The sequence below is a fragment of the Aptenodytes patagonicus genome, chromosome 21 (genome assembly GCF_965638725.1).
Source record: "Aptenodytes patagonicus chromosome 21, bAptPat1.pri.cur, whole genome shotgun sequence".
NCBI classification, from domain to species: Eukaryota; Metazoa; Chordata; class Aves; order Sphenisciformes; family Spheniscidae; genus Aptenodytes; species Aptenodytes patagonicus.
Genome location: NC_134969.1, coordinates 3083914 through 3097428, shown reverse-complemented (window position 1 = coordinate 3097428; position 13515 = coordinate 3083914). Strand labels below are relative to the sequence as shown.

At 66.5% G+C, this 13515-nt stretch overlaps 2 protein-coding genes across 8 annotated transcripts; one reads left to right on the top strand and one right to left on the bottom strand.

The window, feature by feature from the left end:
* Positions 1 to 621: 621 nt before the first annotated feature.
* On the top strand, positions 622 to 8502 carry TMEM54 (transmembrane protein 54). Of its 6 annotated transcripts, none has more exons than XR_012996931.1 (6): positions 622 to 786; positions 1388 to 1581; positions 1927 to 1986; positions 2165 to 2353; positions 2448 to 3126; positions 8267 to 8502. XR_012996931.1 is itself a non-coding variant. In XM_076357376.1 (6 exons), exons 1-6 carry the CDS (start codon positions 774 to 776, stop codon positions 2828 to 2830), a joined length of 684 nt encoding a protein of 227 aa, XP_076213491.1. In that variant the 5' UTR covers positions 622 to 773; the 3' UTR covers positions 2831 to 3560. The 6 variants fall into 6 exon arrangements, 5 of the variants coding, with proteins under 5 accessions (XP_076213491.1, XP_076213489.1, XP_076213488.1 ...); XM_076357376.1 differs by lacking the exon at positions 8267 to 8502 and having other exon boundaries at positions 2448 to 2582; positions 2738 to 3560; XM_076357374.1 differs by lacking the exon at positions 8267 to 8502 and having other exon boundaries at positions 1407 to 1581; positions 2448 to 3560.
* Positions 3625 to 6826, bottom strand: HPCA (hippocalcin). 2 transcript variants are annotated; one of them, XM_076357378.1, is made up of 4 exons: positions 6790 to 6826; positions 4858 to 5318; positions 4034 to 4139; positions 3625 to 3742 (listed from the first exon to the last, which is right to left on the bottom strand). In XM_076357378.1, exons 2-4 carry the CDS (start codon positions 5233 to 5235, stop codon positions 3645 to 3647), a joined length of 582 nt encoding a protein of 193 aa, XP_076213493.1. In that variant the 5' UTR covers positions 5236 to 5318; positions 6790 to 6826; the 3' UTR covers positions 3625 to 3644. The 2 variants fall into 2 exon arrangements, with proteins under 2 accessions (XP_076213493.1, XP_076213495.1); XM_076357380.1 differs by having other exon boundaries at positions 4858 to 5313; positions 6790 to 6810.
* Positions 8503 to 13515: the final 5013 nt, after the last annotated feature.

Genomic DNA, 13515 nt, shown 5'->3' with positions numbered 1-13515 from the left:
TTTGCAGAGAGCATCGCTTAGCAAGGATCTCCTGTGAGGGAGGGAGGGCTCCCCAAAGCACCCCTGGTGTGAGCAGAGCTGGGTTGCTCTTCCTGCAGCCGCCTTGCCAAGCCGTTGTCCCCAGCCCCTCTCGCTCAGTCTCTTGCTATCAGTAACTTCCCTGGAAGTTTCATTATGGCAATTGCCACCAAACTGGCTCCTCTGAGTCACCTCCGGGAAGCTGGCACCCATCCTGACCCCTCTGCTTTTCCCTCTCTCTGCAGGTTGATCCCCGGTACCCGATGGTGCTCATCTCTGCCCCGCGGTCTGGCAGCATCCCACCCCGAGGGGCTGCCCCTTCCCAGACCCTCAGCCCGTGACCTCGGACCTGCTGCCATCGCTTTAGGGTGGACCCACCCGAGTGTGCCGGGGATGGATGGGGAAAGGGACGAGGCAGCGTGGCATTGCGTATCGGCATGGCGTATGGCGCAGCCGCCGGCTCGGCAGCAAGGGGAGCGCAGGGGTGGGGATAGGGCTGTGCTTCGCCTCGGGTGGAGGCAGGCGAAGGTGGAGTTATCCCTTTGTTTGTCCCAGGGAGCTGGTCTGACAGGAATTGGAGTAGCAGCGGGGTGCAGCAGGCGAGTGGCTCCAGTGGCCTGGTCCCGGTCCCAGCCCTGATCCTGCCCGGCCACCTGGGGACCCTGATGGATCCGGCTGCCAACCCGGGGGCTGAGGGCAGGGCAGGTCCCAGGGGCATCGAGGGCCTCTGATGGCCTGATCCTGGCCCGGTGAAGATGTGTCAAGTGGGTGAGTCCGGGTCTGGCGTGGTGATCGCAATGGGAGGGTGCCCCAGCCCTGCCTGTGACTCCAGCACTGCAGGGAAACTGAGGCACGGAGGGAGGGGAGCCGAGGGGCTTGGACAGGGTCAGGGACGGAGCTGGGCTGGACACCTGGGTGACGGCGGGTGCGCGAGGACAGCGGCCCCGGGGTGGGTCCCGACAGAGGAACAGCCTGGCTGCTGCGGTCACTCCTCAAAGCGCCAGGTGCCGAGAGCCAGCGCTGGAGCTGTGGTTTACGGGCAGCTGCTCTCTCCAGAGCTTCCTCATCGCTCCGAGCAGCCCCAGCCCCATCAGGGATGCCTGTCCCCACGGCCGCTAGCCCCGCGCCGCCGCCCCAGTCCCAGGAGAGCTGGCTGGAGTGGTGGTTTGCATACCTGGGCTGCCAGCGGCCGCCACCACGTCGCCTCCTGCCTCATCCCCCCGCCAGCTTGGGGCACATCCTCTGGGGCTGTCCCCAAATGCCCCCTGCCTGTGCTGAGCGCGGCGCAAGGGCAGGAGGGATGGCTTGGTGCTGGCCACCCCACACCGTCCAGCCTCCTTGCCCAGCCCTCCTCTCCCCTCCGTCTCAGGCCACCTCAATCCCGGCAGCCACCAAAGGGTCCTCATGAAAACGGGCCTCATCCTCCTCATCATCGGGCACCTCAACTTCATCACCGGCGCCCTCGTCCATGGCACCGTCCTCCGCTTCGTGGTTGACCCCCGGGATGCCATCTCCCTGCAGTATGCCATCGCCAATGCCGCCTCCGTCATCTCCGCGCTGCTGGTACCGTGGGGTGCAGGGGGGTATGGGGGGACTTGGAGTGGATGCGGGATGGATGTGGTATGGATGCAGGGTGGGTAGAAGGTGGGATGCAGGAGGATACAGGATGGACACTGCTCCATCTCCCCCTCCCTGCTCTAAATAGGCCTTTCTAGCATAAAACTGGGGGGTTTAAATGCACAGGGACTTGTCACGGGGTGGAGGCTGGGGGAAATGAAGCTCTGCCCCCCCCGCTGTGCTGAATTGGCCAGATGAGCTTTCAGGGACAATGTCGACAGGGAAAGGGGACCGATGTCCCTGGGGCAGGTGGGCGCCATGCGTCGCTGACCTCCCCGCACTTCCTCGCAGACCATCTCCTGTGGAATAGCTGCCCTCATGCTGTCCCGCTACCTTGCCCCCGCCGCCCTCGTAAGCACCCCCGGCCCCGCAGCCCCTCGCCCAATACCCGTCGGGCTGTAGCCATCCCATGGAGCGCACACGGCCGCCACGTCCCCTTGCTCGGGGACCGTCCCTGGGGAGGGAACCTGGACAGGCGGCCGTGCACGGCCCTGGCTCGCTGCGCTGCCTCTTCTCTCCCCTCCTGCAGAAATGGGCGGTTTTCACCCTGAGCGCCAGCAGCAGCCTGGGCTGCCTGTCCTGCCTGCTGGGGCTGGCCGTCTCCATCGGGCTGACGCTGGGCAGTCAGGGCCGGGTGCTGCTGGCCCCCTGCACCTTTGCCAACGTCGCCCTCGCCCCGGTCTCCCGCGAGTGCCCCTTCGATCCCACCCGTGTCTATGTGAGTCCCCAGTGCGCTGTGGGCTGGGGCTGGGGATGCCTGCACTGGGCATGGGGGGATGCAGGTGGGGACCTGACACCCCGTGTCCCCGCAGAGCTCCACGCTGACCCTCTGGGCCATCTCCCTCCTGCTCGACTCGATGGAGATCGTCTTCAGCATCCGCTGCCTCCTGCTCACCATCGACCTCCTCCACATTGGCTGCTGCTGCCGCAGGGCGCACCGGAGGGAGGTGACTCCTGGTCCCCAGGCTCAGCACCGACCCGCTCCCGTGCAGGGCTGGGATGGACCTGGCTGGGCTCGGGGGCTCCGAAACGGGGGTAGGACTTGCCGACCCAAAGCTCTCATCGCCCTGGTCTCGTTCTCACCATCCTCTCTGGCTTGCAGGTCTCCTTGCAGGCAGCCGCCGTGGAGAGCCCCGACCCTGGGCAGTGCCTGGGCTTGCTGAGGCTGGACAGTGTGGAAACCGCCCAGCTCTGAGTGGGGCCCGAGTGCCGACCCCGTGGATGTGCCCCGGCCAGTCCTGCCCCATCCCAGCGCCCGCACAGCCCCGCAATGGGACCCGGCTGCCGCCCAGCCCGACTATCGGGCAGACACGTCCCTTGGATGCCACCAGCTGAGACACACAAGCCCGTCCCTGTGGCCTCCGGCCGCCTGGGACTGCAGCGAGGGAGGTGACTGGGCTGGATCCAGACCCTGCGGGGAGGGACTTTCCTCTCAGCATCGATGGCCCCTTTCCCACCACTGACTGCACGGGCACAAACTTTATTCTGCAGGTATTGAGAGACCAGAAGCGCGTCCCCTCCCTGCGGCCCCCACCCGTGCGCCGGCTGTGGGCTGGCTGGCCCAGCCCCATGGCCATGGCAGTGTGTGCATGCGTGGGGGGTGCTGGGGGGCCCCCGAGCCACCGGGTCTTTGTCCCCTGGACCGTGTCACTGCGCCTGCCAGAGATGCAGCGGTGGCTTTGCTGCCAGCCTTTCCCTCCAGGCTGGGTTGTCCCCGGTGCTGGAGGGGACCGTCCTCACTCAAAGCAGACCCTGCCTCCATCCTCCTTCCCCCACTTGAGCCAGGACAGGAGCCCCCCTGGCATTGGGGACCATCCCCCTGGGCTCCCCCTTGCCCCAGCCTCAGCTGGGCTCCAGCTCTCTCCCCATGGGGGGCCGTGGGGGCACGGTGGTGGGGACCACAGGGCCTGGGCAGGGGACAGTGGCAGTGGCCAGCTGCAGGGTCGGGGGGTGGCGCGGGGCCGTGGGGGGCTGTGGGGGCCATGGGGGGCTGTGGAGGTCCGTGGGGCTCAGAGCTGCGCGGTGCCGCTGGGGTCACACTGCAGCAGGCGCACGATGGACGGGTCGCTCTTGGCACCTTTGATGAATTCCTCCAGCGAGAGCTTGCCTGCGGGGGGGGACGACATGGCTCAGCCCGGAGGCCACCACCCCGTCCCAGGTGCACACACAGGACCGGAGATCTCCCAGCGCCGCAGACACCCACCCGCACGGGATGAGCACCCCTGGGGTCCACTCCCCGGGCTGCGGGAGCATGCCAAGCCCCTCCGGCTGCCGGGGCTCCCCCCGGCCACCCAGGCGGACACAAGCCATTTAATCAGCACGCGTGCGGCTCCTTCTAAGACCCCCGGATTTAGCCATGAGACCTTTCCCTTAATCCCCTCCATCTCCTCTCATTTACCGTCGTTATTAGTATCCATCTGTCGGAAGATTTTTTCCGTTCTTTTCTCCGGAGTCGATTCATCTTCGGGCATGTTCATCACGGAGGAGACCATTTTGTAGATGGCCTGGGAGTGGGAGATGGGGATGAGGGTGGGTGCAAAGGTGGGCGCCTGCCATCGCCCACCCAAGACAGGGGACAGCGCTCCGGGCTTCGCTGCGCTGGGAACGGGGCTGGCATTTAAAAACCTCCCCATGTGATCAGGCTATGGGGAGCTTTAGCTCCCAGCGCAGCCGGGGTGGATGCAAGCAGCAGCCCCAAGGAAACAACCCGGCTGCAGGAGGCAGTTGGAGCTGCTCCTGCAGGGAGGAGATGCCCACTGAGATGTCACCGCAGTGGCCTCGCGAGTCACCTTCTGATGCCGATGCCACCGGGTTGCGGTTTGGGCAAGGAGAGCATCTCCTGTCAGTTTGCCGACAACACGTCCCTCTGCCCCAGGGTGCTCGGGGATGGCTGCCGTGCACCCAGCCCTCCCCAGGAGCCCAGTGAGTGGAGCCAACGGGAAGAGCCCTAGGACGGGGTGACAAACGGTTGTCCCCAGGACAGGGAAGGACCAGGGGATGCCCCAGGGCAGACCGATCCCTGCAGCCGCAGAGCTCAGCGAGCGGCTCTCTGCAGACAGCAATAGGCTCCATCCCAGGCACTGTCAAGCCCTGTGCTGGGGGTAACGCAGGGTGCATGTCTCCGGCCCACCCGCATCCCGGGAGGGGACGGCCACTGTCACGCCAGGGTGAACACGCAGGACCACACGCTAGGAACCGCGGCAGGGAGAGGGAGCCCCATACCTGCACGATCTCCAGCATCTCCTCCCGGCTGATGTAGCCGTTGCCGTCCAGGTCATACATGCTGAAGGCCCACATGAGCTTCTGCTCCAGCTTCCCGCGGGAGGTGACGCTCAGGGCAATGATGAACTCTCGAAAGTCAATGGTGCCGTCGCCGTTGGTGTCGAAGGTGCGGAAGACGTGCTCGGCGAACTTGGAGGCGTCGCCGTAGGGGAAGAAGTTGGCATAAATCTTCTTGAACTCCTCCACATTGAGGATGCCCGAGGGACAGTCCTTCAGGAAACCCTTGTACCAGCCCTGCAGCTCCAGGTCGGAGAACTCGGTGTTTTCCCGGAGGTCCTGGAGCATCTCGGGGCGCAGTTTGCTGTTCTGCTTTCCCATGCCGCTGGGACACGCCGGCTGTCCTGGGGCACGAGCGCTGCAGTGGGGCAGGCGCCTGGCTGGGCTCGGGGGGTCCCTCTGCGCTACAGGAGGGGAGAGGGATGGGGCAACACTCCCTGGCAGCCCCCAGACACCCGGGTGGACGCGGACGCCGATGCAGCCCCCTCCATCCCCGCTGTCCTCTCTGAGCCATCAGGGCCAGCCCTGGGCACCACCCAGCCCCAGGCAGCACCAGCCCCCTCGCGTTTGCGTAATAAGCCCTTATAGCTCATTTGCATAATATATAGGCGATATAGCTGGTATCAGGAGAGCAGAGCAGTCTAGAAGAAGGGAAGGGGCCGGATTCAGCCCCAGCAGTGCGCTGGCTGGGGCTCTGGGTCCAGCCCAGCTTTGGGGCTGGCAGGATCTGGGTCAGCACCCTTGGAGGGAGGGTTATTTTCAGCTCCTCCGCTGCCTCTGTTAATATTTGATGCCTCTGGCTGGCACCGGAGCCCCGGGGAGGGCCGGGGGGCCGCAGGTCTTTGCTTGGGGCCCCATCCTCGCTTCAGGGTGCCCACCACCCTGGGGGACCCAGCGCACCCCATCCCGCCGGGGTCACCCCCAAGGAGCGCAGAGGGGCCAGGAGGAGGTCAGGGTGGGTGCCCAGCATCTGGCCACCCACCCCAGGTCCCCATGCCGGAGGCTTTGGGGGGACCTTGACCCGCTGCCCCCACCCCAGGCTGTGTTGTGACCCCTGTGTGGGGAGAGGATGGGCTCGGGGGGCTTCATGGGTGCATGGGGGGCTTCAGTGTCTGGGCCACCTGCTGCCTTTCCCAAAGTAGGGAGGGGCCCCAGCACCCCCAAACCCCCCGTCCTTTGGGATCACAGGGCACAGGATCCTCCCCAAGAGGAGCAGCCCAGTAGGGCTGGACCCCCCAGTTACAGGGGGCTGGGACCCCACAGTGTCTCTTCATCACCCCCCACCATGGCTCCATCCCCGTTCCAGCAGCCTGAGGGAGGATCTGCGTGTCCCCACCCCACTCAGGGGTCCCCAGCTGGGGTCCCCTGGGCTGGCACGACCCCCAGCCCCGCTGCCCGGGAGGCTGTGCCCCCTCCCCACTGCCTGGGGCAGCTCCCGCCGCTGGGAGGGGAGCCCGCGGGGGGGCTCAGAGCCCTGAGAGGGGTTTGCAAGGATCCCCCCAAAGCGGGCACCTCCGGAAGGGTGGTTGGGCACCCCCAGGGAAGATGCTCCCCGGGGCGGGGGGGCTACAGGGGATTCCCCCCAAAAAGGGCACCCCCGGAGAGAGGGGGGGTTGCCGGGGACACACCCAAGGAAAAGTCCTCCCGGGGGGGTGGGTTACCAGGCACCCCCGGCAAGATGTGGCGGGAAGGGAGGGGGGCACAGGGCACCCCCGGCAAGATGCGGCGGGGCGGGGGGGGGGGGGGGGGCTCTGCAGCCGCCGGCGGGGAGGGACGTGCCCGGGGGCTGGGTCCGTGCCGGTGCCCTGGTCTCCCCGGTCCCCCAGTACCCCCCCGTCTCCCCCCCCGGGTCCTCCCGTCCCCGCCGCCTCCTACCTGCCCGGGGACGAGCTGCCGCCGCCGCCGCCGTGCGCCAACGCAGCCCGGGAGCGCCCGCCGGTAGTGCCCGCCGCAGCGCCGGGCTGCGGGGGGGCACAGGCACCGGGGGGCACCGGCTCCGGGTGAGGCACCGGGTGCACCGGCAGCAGCTCCCCCCCCCCCCCCCGGGATCCCCCACCCGCCCCGGGGACCCACACACACCACCACCACCCCCACCCCGGGACACTGCCCCACGCAGCTCCCTGCCGTGGGACTCGGTGTGCAGCCCCTGGTCCCCCCACAGCCGGAGTCTGGGGCGAGGGGGGGAGACCCCTATTGCACTGGCAAGGGCTGGGGTGGCTCTGGGAGCACTGGGAGGTCTTGGGGCACCAGGAGCACTGGGAGCACTGGGAGCACTTGGGGCATCAGGAGCGCTGGGAGTTCTTGGGGCACTGGGAGCACTGGGGGCACTGGGAGCACTGGGAGTTCTTGGGGCATCGGGAGCACTGGGGGCAATGGGAGCACTGGGAGTTCTTGGGGCACCGGGAGCACTGGGGGCACTGGGAGCACTGGGAGTTCTTGGGGCACCGGGAGCACTGGGGGCACTGGGAGTTCTTGGGGCACCGGGAGCACTGGGGGCAATGGGAGCACTGGGAGTTCTTGGGGCACCGGGAGCACTGGGGGCACTGGGAGCACTGGGAGTTCTTGGGGCATCGGGAGCACTGGGGGCACTGGGAGCACTGGGAGTTCTTGGGGCACTGGGAGCACTGGGGGCACTGGGAGTTCTTGGGGCACCGGGAGCACTGGGGGCACTGGGAGCACTGGGAGTTCTTGGGGCATCGGGAGCACTGGGGGCACTGGGAGTTCTTGGGGCACCGGGAGCACTGGGGGCACTGGGAGCACTGGGAGCACGCCAGCGTCGCTGCGTTGGCACACCAGACAGGTGAGGTGGCCGCGGCCATCTCCGTCCAGGAGCCGGGGTCTCAGGCTGCCTGCAGACCCGGGCGGACACGACGTGCCCCTGGTCGGGTCTTCAAGGGCTCTGTTACAGGTGTCACTTGTCCCTTGTGTGGGACGCCGTCCTGCCGCAGGCTGCCATGAGGTGGGTGGGATGGGGAAGCACAAGGGTGTGTAAACACACGCGCGCACATCCCTGTGCATGCACCGAACCGGGGACCACTCTCTCCATGTGCCACCCCTGCCATCACACCTGCCTGTCCCCATCCCAGCCCCTCGGAAAGAGCCACTGCCACGGGACACGGGACAGGGTGGTCCCCAGAGGGACAGAGAGAGCCAGGGGCTGTGGGGATCCCCCACGCGTGCCTCGGCCATCCCCAGCTCCCGGGCACAGGCTTAGCCATCGCCTTCCCGCTGGCCCAAGAAGGTGCCAAGCCAGGCGTTTTGGGGCTGGAAGGGGGCATTTTGGGTTGAGTGTCTCCAGCATGCAGCCGGGGGCCGATGCGGCGTAGCATCACAGCATCCTCACTTGTTCCAGGGGCTGGAGCAAAGCAGCTTTCAGCAGCCGCTCGAAGCACCAGGAAAAGGCTCCGGTGGAGACAGATGCTCGCTATAAGGAGGTGCCATTCCCAGGAGGTTTTCCTGCGTCCCTGCACCAGCTCCATCCATTTGCAAAGCCCGGGATCGTTCAGCAACGCCACGGAGAGCAGATGGCAGGGGCAGATGGGAGGAAGAGGCACTCTCTTCCGAATTACACAAATAAACATGCATAAAGTGATTAAACCCACAGCCCCATTGCCGGTCTGGGGGGGAACGGGGAAGGGACTGGGGCGGCTGCTGTGGAACGGGGAGCTGGGGGGAAGGACCACTTGAGAGACCCAGGATGGGGCTAATTCACCCCAAAATCTTCTGGGCACTGAGATCAGTGAGGCTGAGAGGCTGCAGGTGCCCGTCGAGGGAGACCTGGCAGCTCCAGGCCTAAAACGCCAATCTGAAGCAGGGCAGGAGACGGGGACCGGCCCTGATAAAGTGGCCGAAATCCACGGGCACGTTTTGAAACACCGACGGGCAGCGCTTGCCTGAACCGCTGCTGAGCCAGCGAGGGGACGCAGCCCAGCCCGTGGTGCTGGCCTGCGAGGACCACGGGGACCTCGCTGGACCGCAGGAACAAGCAGTTATTAATAATAAAGGCAATACTGGTCTCTCATTGTGGTTTTTCCCCTTTTTTAATAGTCTCGTGGCGATACCGTTCCCCTGCCTGTTGCTGGAGGGCTCTGGAGGACCAGAGACCCGCACAGGCTCCTTCCTGCCCTTCACCTGCACCTTTTGGTGCTAAGCCTCCTCTTGGGCGCTGCCGTCTCCCCATCAATTCCTTCTCACCCTCCACATCGCAGCAGCCGTGTCCGCGCCCCAGCCTGGTCAAGGGGCTGGCGGCTCCATGGGGCCGGGAACCCTCCGTGGGGTCCCGGCAGGGGTCTCACACAGGACTGGCATCGAGCCCAAGGGGCGTTTTGGGAATGGGATTGGGCTGGAAACAAGGGAATTGGCGATGAGAGCTGCTGCGGCAGTGTCCCCCCCCCATCCCATGTAGGAAAGATACTTGGAGAGGGGTATGGGATGGGGACTGGAACTGGGGCCTTAGTGTGAGCAGAAAGGCAAGGAAAAGGGAGAGATTTGTGCCCTTGGGGCTGAAGGCATCTTGGGGGGCCGGAGCTGGGCAGCCCGTGCACTGGGCGATGCCCCCACACGCAGCGGTGCTGGCGGCGATGCTGGGCAGAAGGGCCGGGGCCCCTCGAAGGTGGGGGTGCCATTTCCCCACCGATAATCTTCACATCTATTTTAATCCCCCTCTGCACGAGTGACAGGGGGCACAATTGACGCAGGCCGATTTGAAAGCATCCCATTTTTGACTCAAACCCGGCCCTAAACCCACCTAATCCCCTTTGCTGGCATGGATTGCGGGAGGAAGAGAGAGGATAATACGGGGCGCAGGGGGCGCGGGCAGGGCCGTACTCTGCCATCAAACACTAAGTGATTTACAGAGTCCCTGGGGTTGGGGGCAAATGACCGCCAGCCCATCCTCTCTGGCTCCTCATCCCCTCCACCCCAAAGCCTTGGTTTTTTTCGGCTCACAGCCCCCTCCATTGCCCCTTGTTTCTTGCGGCGGTGCCAGGGGGTTCAGCTGTGTGAGGGGGGGAGCAGAACTGTGCCCTGGGGGTGCCAGAGCCCCAAAACAGCTGGGGCAGGGAGCAGGGCTGGCTCAGGGCTGGCTCCCACTGGCCCCAGCCTTGCGGCCGAGCCAAGCCCCTGGCAGAAGTGCTGCCAGGAGGATGCTGAAATGGCTGCGGGCGCCGCTGCAACGTCTTCCCCACTGCCGGCGGGGAGAGACATGGGGTGTTGATGATGCCCTGGCTGGGAGATTCCCCCTCCTCTTCCTCCTCCACTGCCTTCTCCTCTTTCTTCTCCTTCTCCTCCTCCTCGAGGGGATTTCTGCGGGAATTTCCTGCGTTGTCATAGCAGCCATGAAGCCCCTGAGGCTTCACCGCAGCAGGGGAGGGTGGGATGGGGCTGCAGGTGAGACCCAGTGCCCTGCCCGGGGGACCCCCCCCCGAGCCTGTCCCTGTGCCCTGGCACACACACACGCGCAGGGCAGCCGTGTTCGGGGGGGGGGGGGAGGGTGCACAGCTCTGCACACACAAGTGCACACAGGGCAGCATGTGTTGGTATCAGCTTTGGTGTGGCTCTGGCTGCTGTCCCCAGGCCGGCGGGGTTTGGCAATGCTCAGGGTGCCCAGGGCTCAGCGATGCTCGGGGTGCCCAGGGCTCGGCACACCACGGTGGGACATTCAGGGGTTTTGGTGATTCGGGCTCCGGCATCGGCTGCCCCGGCCTCACCGGCCCCACATGCCAGCAGGAGAATCCTCACGTGTGGAGGAGCCCAGGCACGGCCGCGGCGGCTGTGGGTGCCCCGAGACCGTGCCCTAAGGAGAGTCAGTGCCCAGCAGACAAACAGGCACCATCTCCACGACCGTCCCCGCAGCCTGGCGGGGTACTGGGACGAGCTGGGAGGGGAGAGGGCAAAGCAAGAGGGGCTCAACCCCTGGCTGTATCAGCAAACCCAGCCAGGGTCTCCCAGTACCCTGCAGACTCCTCCCCATTGGCCTGCACTGGCCCCAGAGCTTGTCCCCGTCCCCACGCCGTGCACGGCCCCGCGGAGGACATGGTGAAGGTAAGCAGAGCCGCAGTAGTGGTGCGGGGCAGGGGCTGCAGGAATAGCCGAGGATTAAGACCAAATGCCCAGATAATGAGGATCTTTGGTAAAAAGCCCATTTGTATAATTTAAATCTCTAATAGGCTTCCTGGAATACAAAGCCCTTTGTGATGCCCAATCTCATCTGGATCAGGAGCCACTCGCTCGCTAAATCTTGACTTAGTGCCGCAGGGATGCAGGGATGTTTCATAACAGAGTGGCTCCATCCCGCGTCCCCACGTCCCTGTGATGCCCACGCTGCCGCCCTAAGCACATACAGCTCACCTTGCCCAGGCAGGCAAGGCTGGGGCTCCTGGGGACACGTGTCCTGGTCCCCATGGGGCACACGCATGTTGGCACCTGGACATGTGTGTTCAGCAGTGCCATGACATGGAGCTGGGACATGTTTCAGGGCGGTTTAGGCACAACCGGGTCCCCAGCCGCATAAATGGCCGTGGGGGGCAGCTGCAGCAGAGTTGAGGGGAGGAAGGCGTGCTGTGGGCCTCTTGGTGCCCAGTTTTCTGTGCCACCTTCCCCGGCAGGGTCTGCAGAAGTGCAAAACCCCGAAGGGTTTCCCCACCGTGGAGGCAGTTTGTCACCATGTCTGGAGTGTCGCAGGGCTCCCTGAGCCGTGGTGGGGATAGCCCATGGCCAGGGTCTGCCCCAGCTCGTCCTGCCCCGGGGGTTTGGGGCCGATGGAAGGGGTGGCTAAGCCCTGCAGGGCGGCCAGGACGTGCCCAGGGCTGGCTGGGGGGCTGCAGCTCGTCCCCACTGTGTCCCACCCTGGGGCTCGAGGGCTGCGGAGGTGACGCCACCATCCCGGGCAGCTCACGGCCCTGTTGATGTGGGGTGGGACTAGGGGGGGGGTCTGGTGCTGGGGCGAGGGGGAGCGCGCCCAGAGGGTTCCGGACTCAGCCTCAGCCCTTGTCCCCCTGCCCCCCCGAAGGACCGGAGGGGTTAAACGCCATGGCCACCGCCACCAGTGCCACCAGTGCCACCAGTGTCACCAGTGCCACGGCCACGCGCGAGCCCCGGGCTCCCTCTCGTGGCATCTCGCCCCATCTCATGGCGTGACCGAGGAGCCACGGGGAACCGGGGGGGCAGCGGCAGCCGGGGCAGGGGGTCTGGGGGGCCTGGGCGGGGGGGGTCCGAGCTGGGGGGGCTCCGAGTCGGGGGGCCACGCTCCCCCCGCGGCCATCCCCGCCGGCCCCCTGCGGCAGGACCCCGCGGGACGCGTCTGGGCGTGGGGCCGGGGTGGGGGTCCCCTCCCGGGGGACCCGAAGCGATTGGGGCGGGGGGGGGGGGGGGGCCGGCTGCGGCCCCCCCGGCGTTACGCGGGGCCGGGCCCGCCGCGGGGTGTCGGCAGGTGGCAGCAGCGGCTTTCGGCAGCGCCGGTCTGCGGGCGGCACCCGGGCACGGCGACCTGCGCCCCGCAGCACCTCGCCCGCCTGGCACCCGGCACCCCCTGAACCCTGCCAGTCTGGCACCCTGCACCCCGCAGCACCCCCCTGCACCACCCCCCTGCACCCAGAGAGCACCCCCTGCACCCCGCCAGCCTGGCACCCTGCACCCCGCAGCACCCCCTTGCACCCAGAGCACACCCCGTGCATCCCGCAGCATGCCCTGCACCCCACAACACCCTGCCAGCCTGGCACCCAGCACCCCCTGCACCCTAGAGCATCCCGCAGCACCCCACAGCACCTCCTGCACAGCACCCCCTGCAATCCACAGCACTCCCTGCACCCTGCACAGCACCCCCTGCACCCTAGAGCATCCCGCAGCACCCCACAGCACCTCCTGCACAGCACCCCCTGCAATCCACAGCACTCCCTGCACCCTGCACAGCACCCCCTGCACCCCACAGCATCCTGTACAGCTCCCCCTGCCCAGCACCACACCTGGCAGCCCCCCATGCAGGACCCCACACACCCAGCACCCTGTGCAGCTCTCCCCCAGCCCTCCCTGCGGCCCTGCTCCCTTTCGCACATGACCCCCGCAGTGTCCCTTCCACCATGCAGAGTCCCCCCCGAGCACAGTGTCCCCCTGACATGCAGCATCCCCCCACCGGTAGCTGGGCAGGAGCCCCTGGGGGCCAGGGGTGACAGAGGCCCCAGAGCGGTTCCCGGTGAGTGGCCACACAGGTGATGGGCTGTCGGGTGAGCTCTGTGATGGGGTGCAGGGCGCCTTCACCCCGAGGGCTCAGGGTGCTGCAGGGAGGTGCAGGCGATGGTTGGGGGTGACTGAGCTGCTCCTGGGGCACGACTGCGGTTCTGGGGGCCAAGGTCTCCTGGGGAGCAGCAGCACAGGGTCCCCCGGATCTGCCAACATCGTTCTGTCCCACCATCGTCCCCTGGGGACCCCAGGGCTGGGACTGTCCCTCCTGGGGGACATCCAGAGCATCTCTGCACACCACATCCATTTCCTTCATGGGCTGCATGGGAGGCAGCCTGGGCCAAAAAGGGCCCCTCGCAATGGCCCTACCCCACAGCGCTGATTTAGGGACAGTTTTCCGTGTCATGGGGACGTGGTCTCGGTGCT

What these genes read in the sequence shown, in the direction of transcription:
- TMEM54 (XM_076357373.1), top strand. An exon ending in CCGTCATCTCCGCGCTGCTG is followed by an intron (nt 1,582 to 1,926) that starts GTACCGTGGGGT and finishes ACTTCCTCGCAG; the next exon opens with ACCATCTCCTGTGGAATAGC. An exon ending in ACCTTGCCCCCGCCGCCCTC is followed by an intron (nt 1,987 to 2,164) that starts GTAAGCACCCCC and finishes CCCCTCCTGCAG; the next exon opens with AAATGGGCGGTTTTCACCCT.
- HPCA (XM_076357378.1), bottom strand. Translation starts at nt 5,235, where the DNA reads ATGGGAAAGCAGAACAGCAAACTGCGCCCCGAGATGCTCCAGGACCTC. An exon ending in AGATGCTGGAGATCGTGCAG is followed by an intron (nt 4,140 to 4,857) that starts GTATGGGGCTCC and finishes TCCCACTCCCAG; the next exon opens with GCCATCTACAAAATGGTCTC. An exon ending in GATGGATACTAATAACGACG is followed by an intron (nt 3,743 to 4,033) that starts GTAAATGAGAGG and finishes CCCCCCCCGCAG; the next exon opens with GCAAGCTCTCGCTGGAGGAA.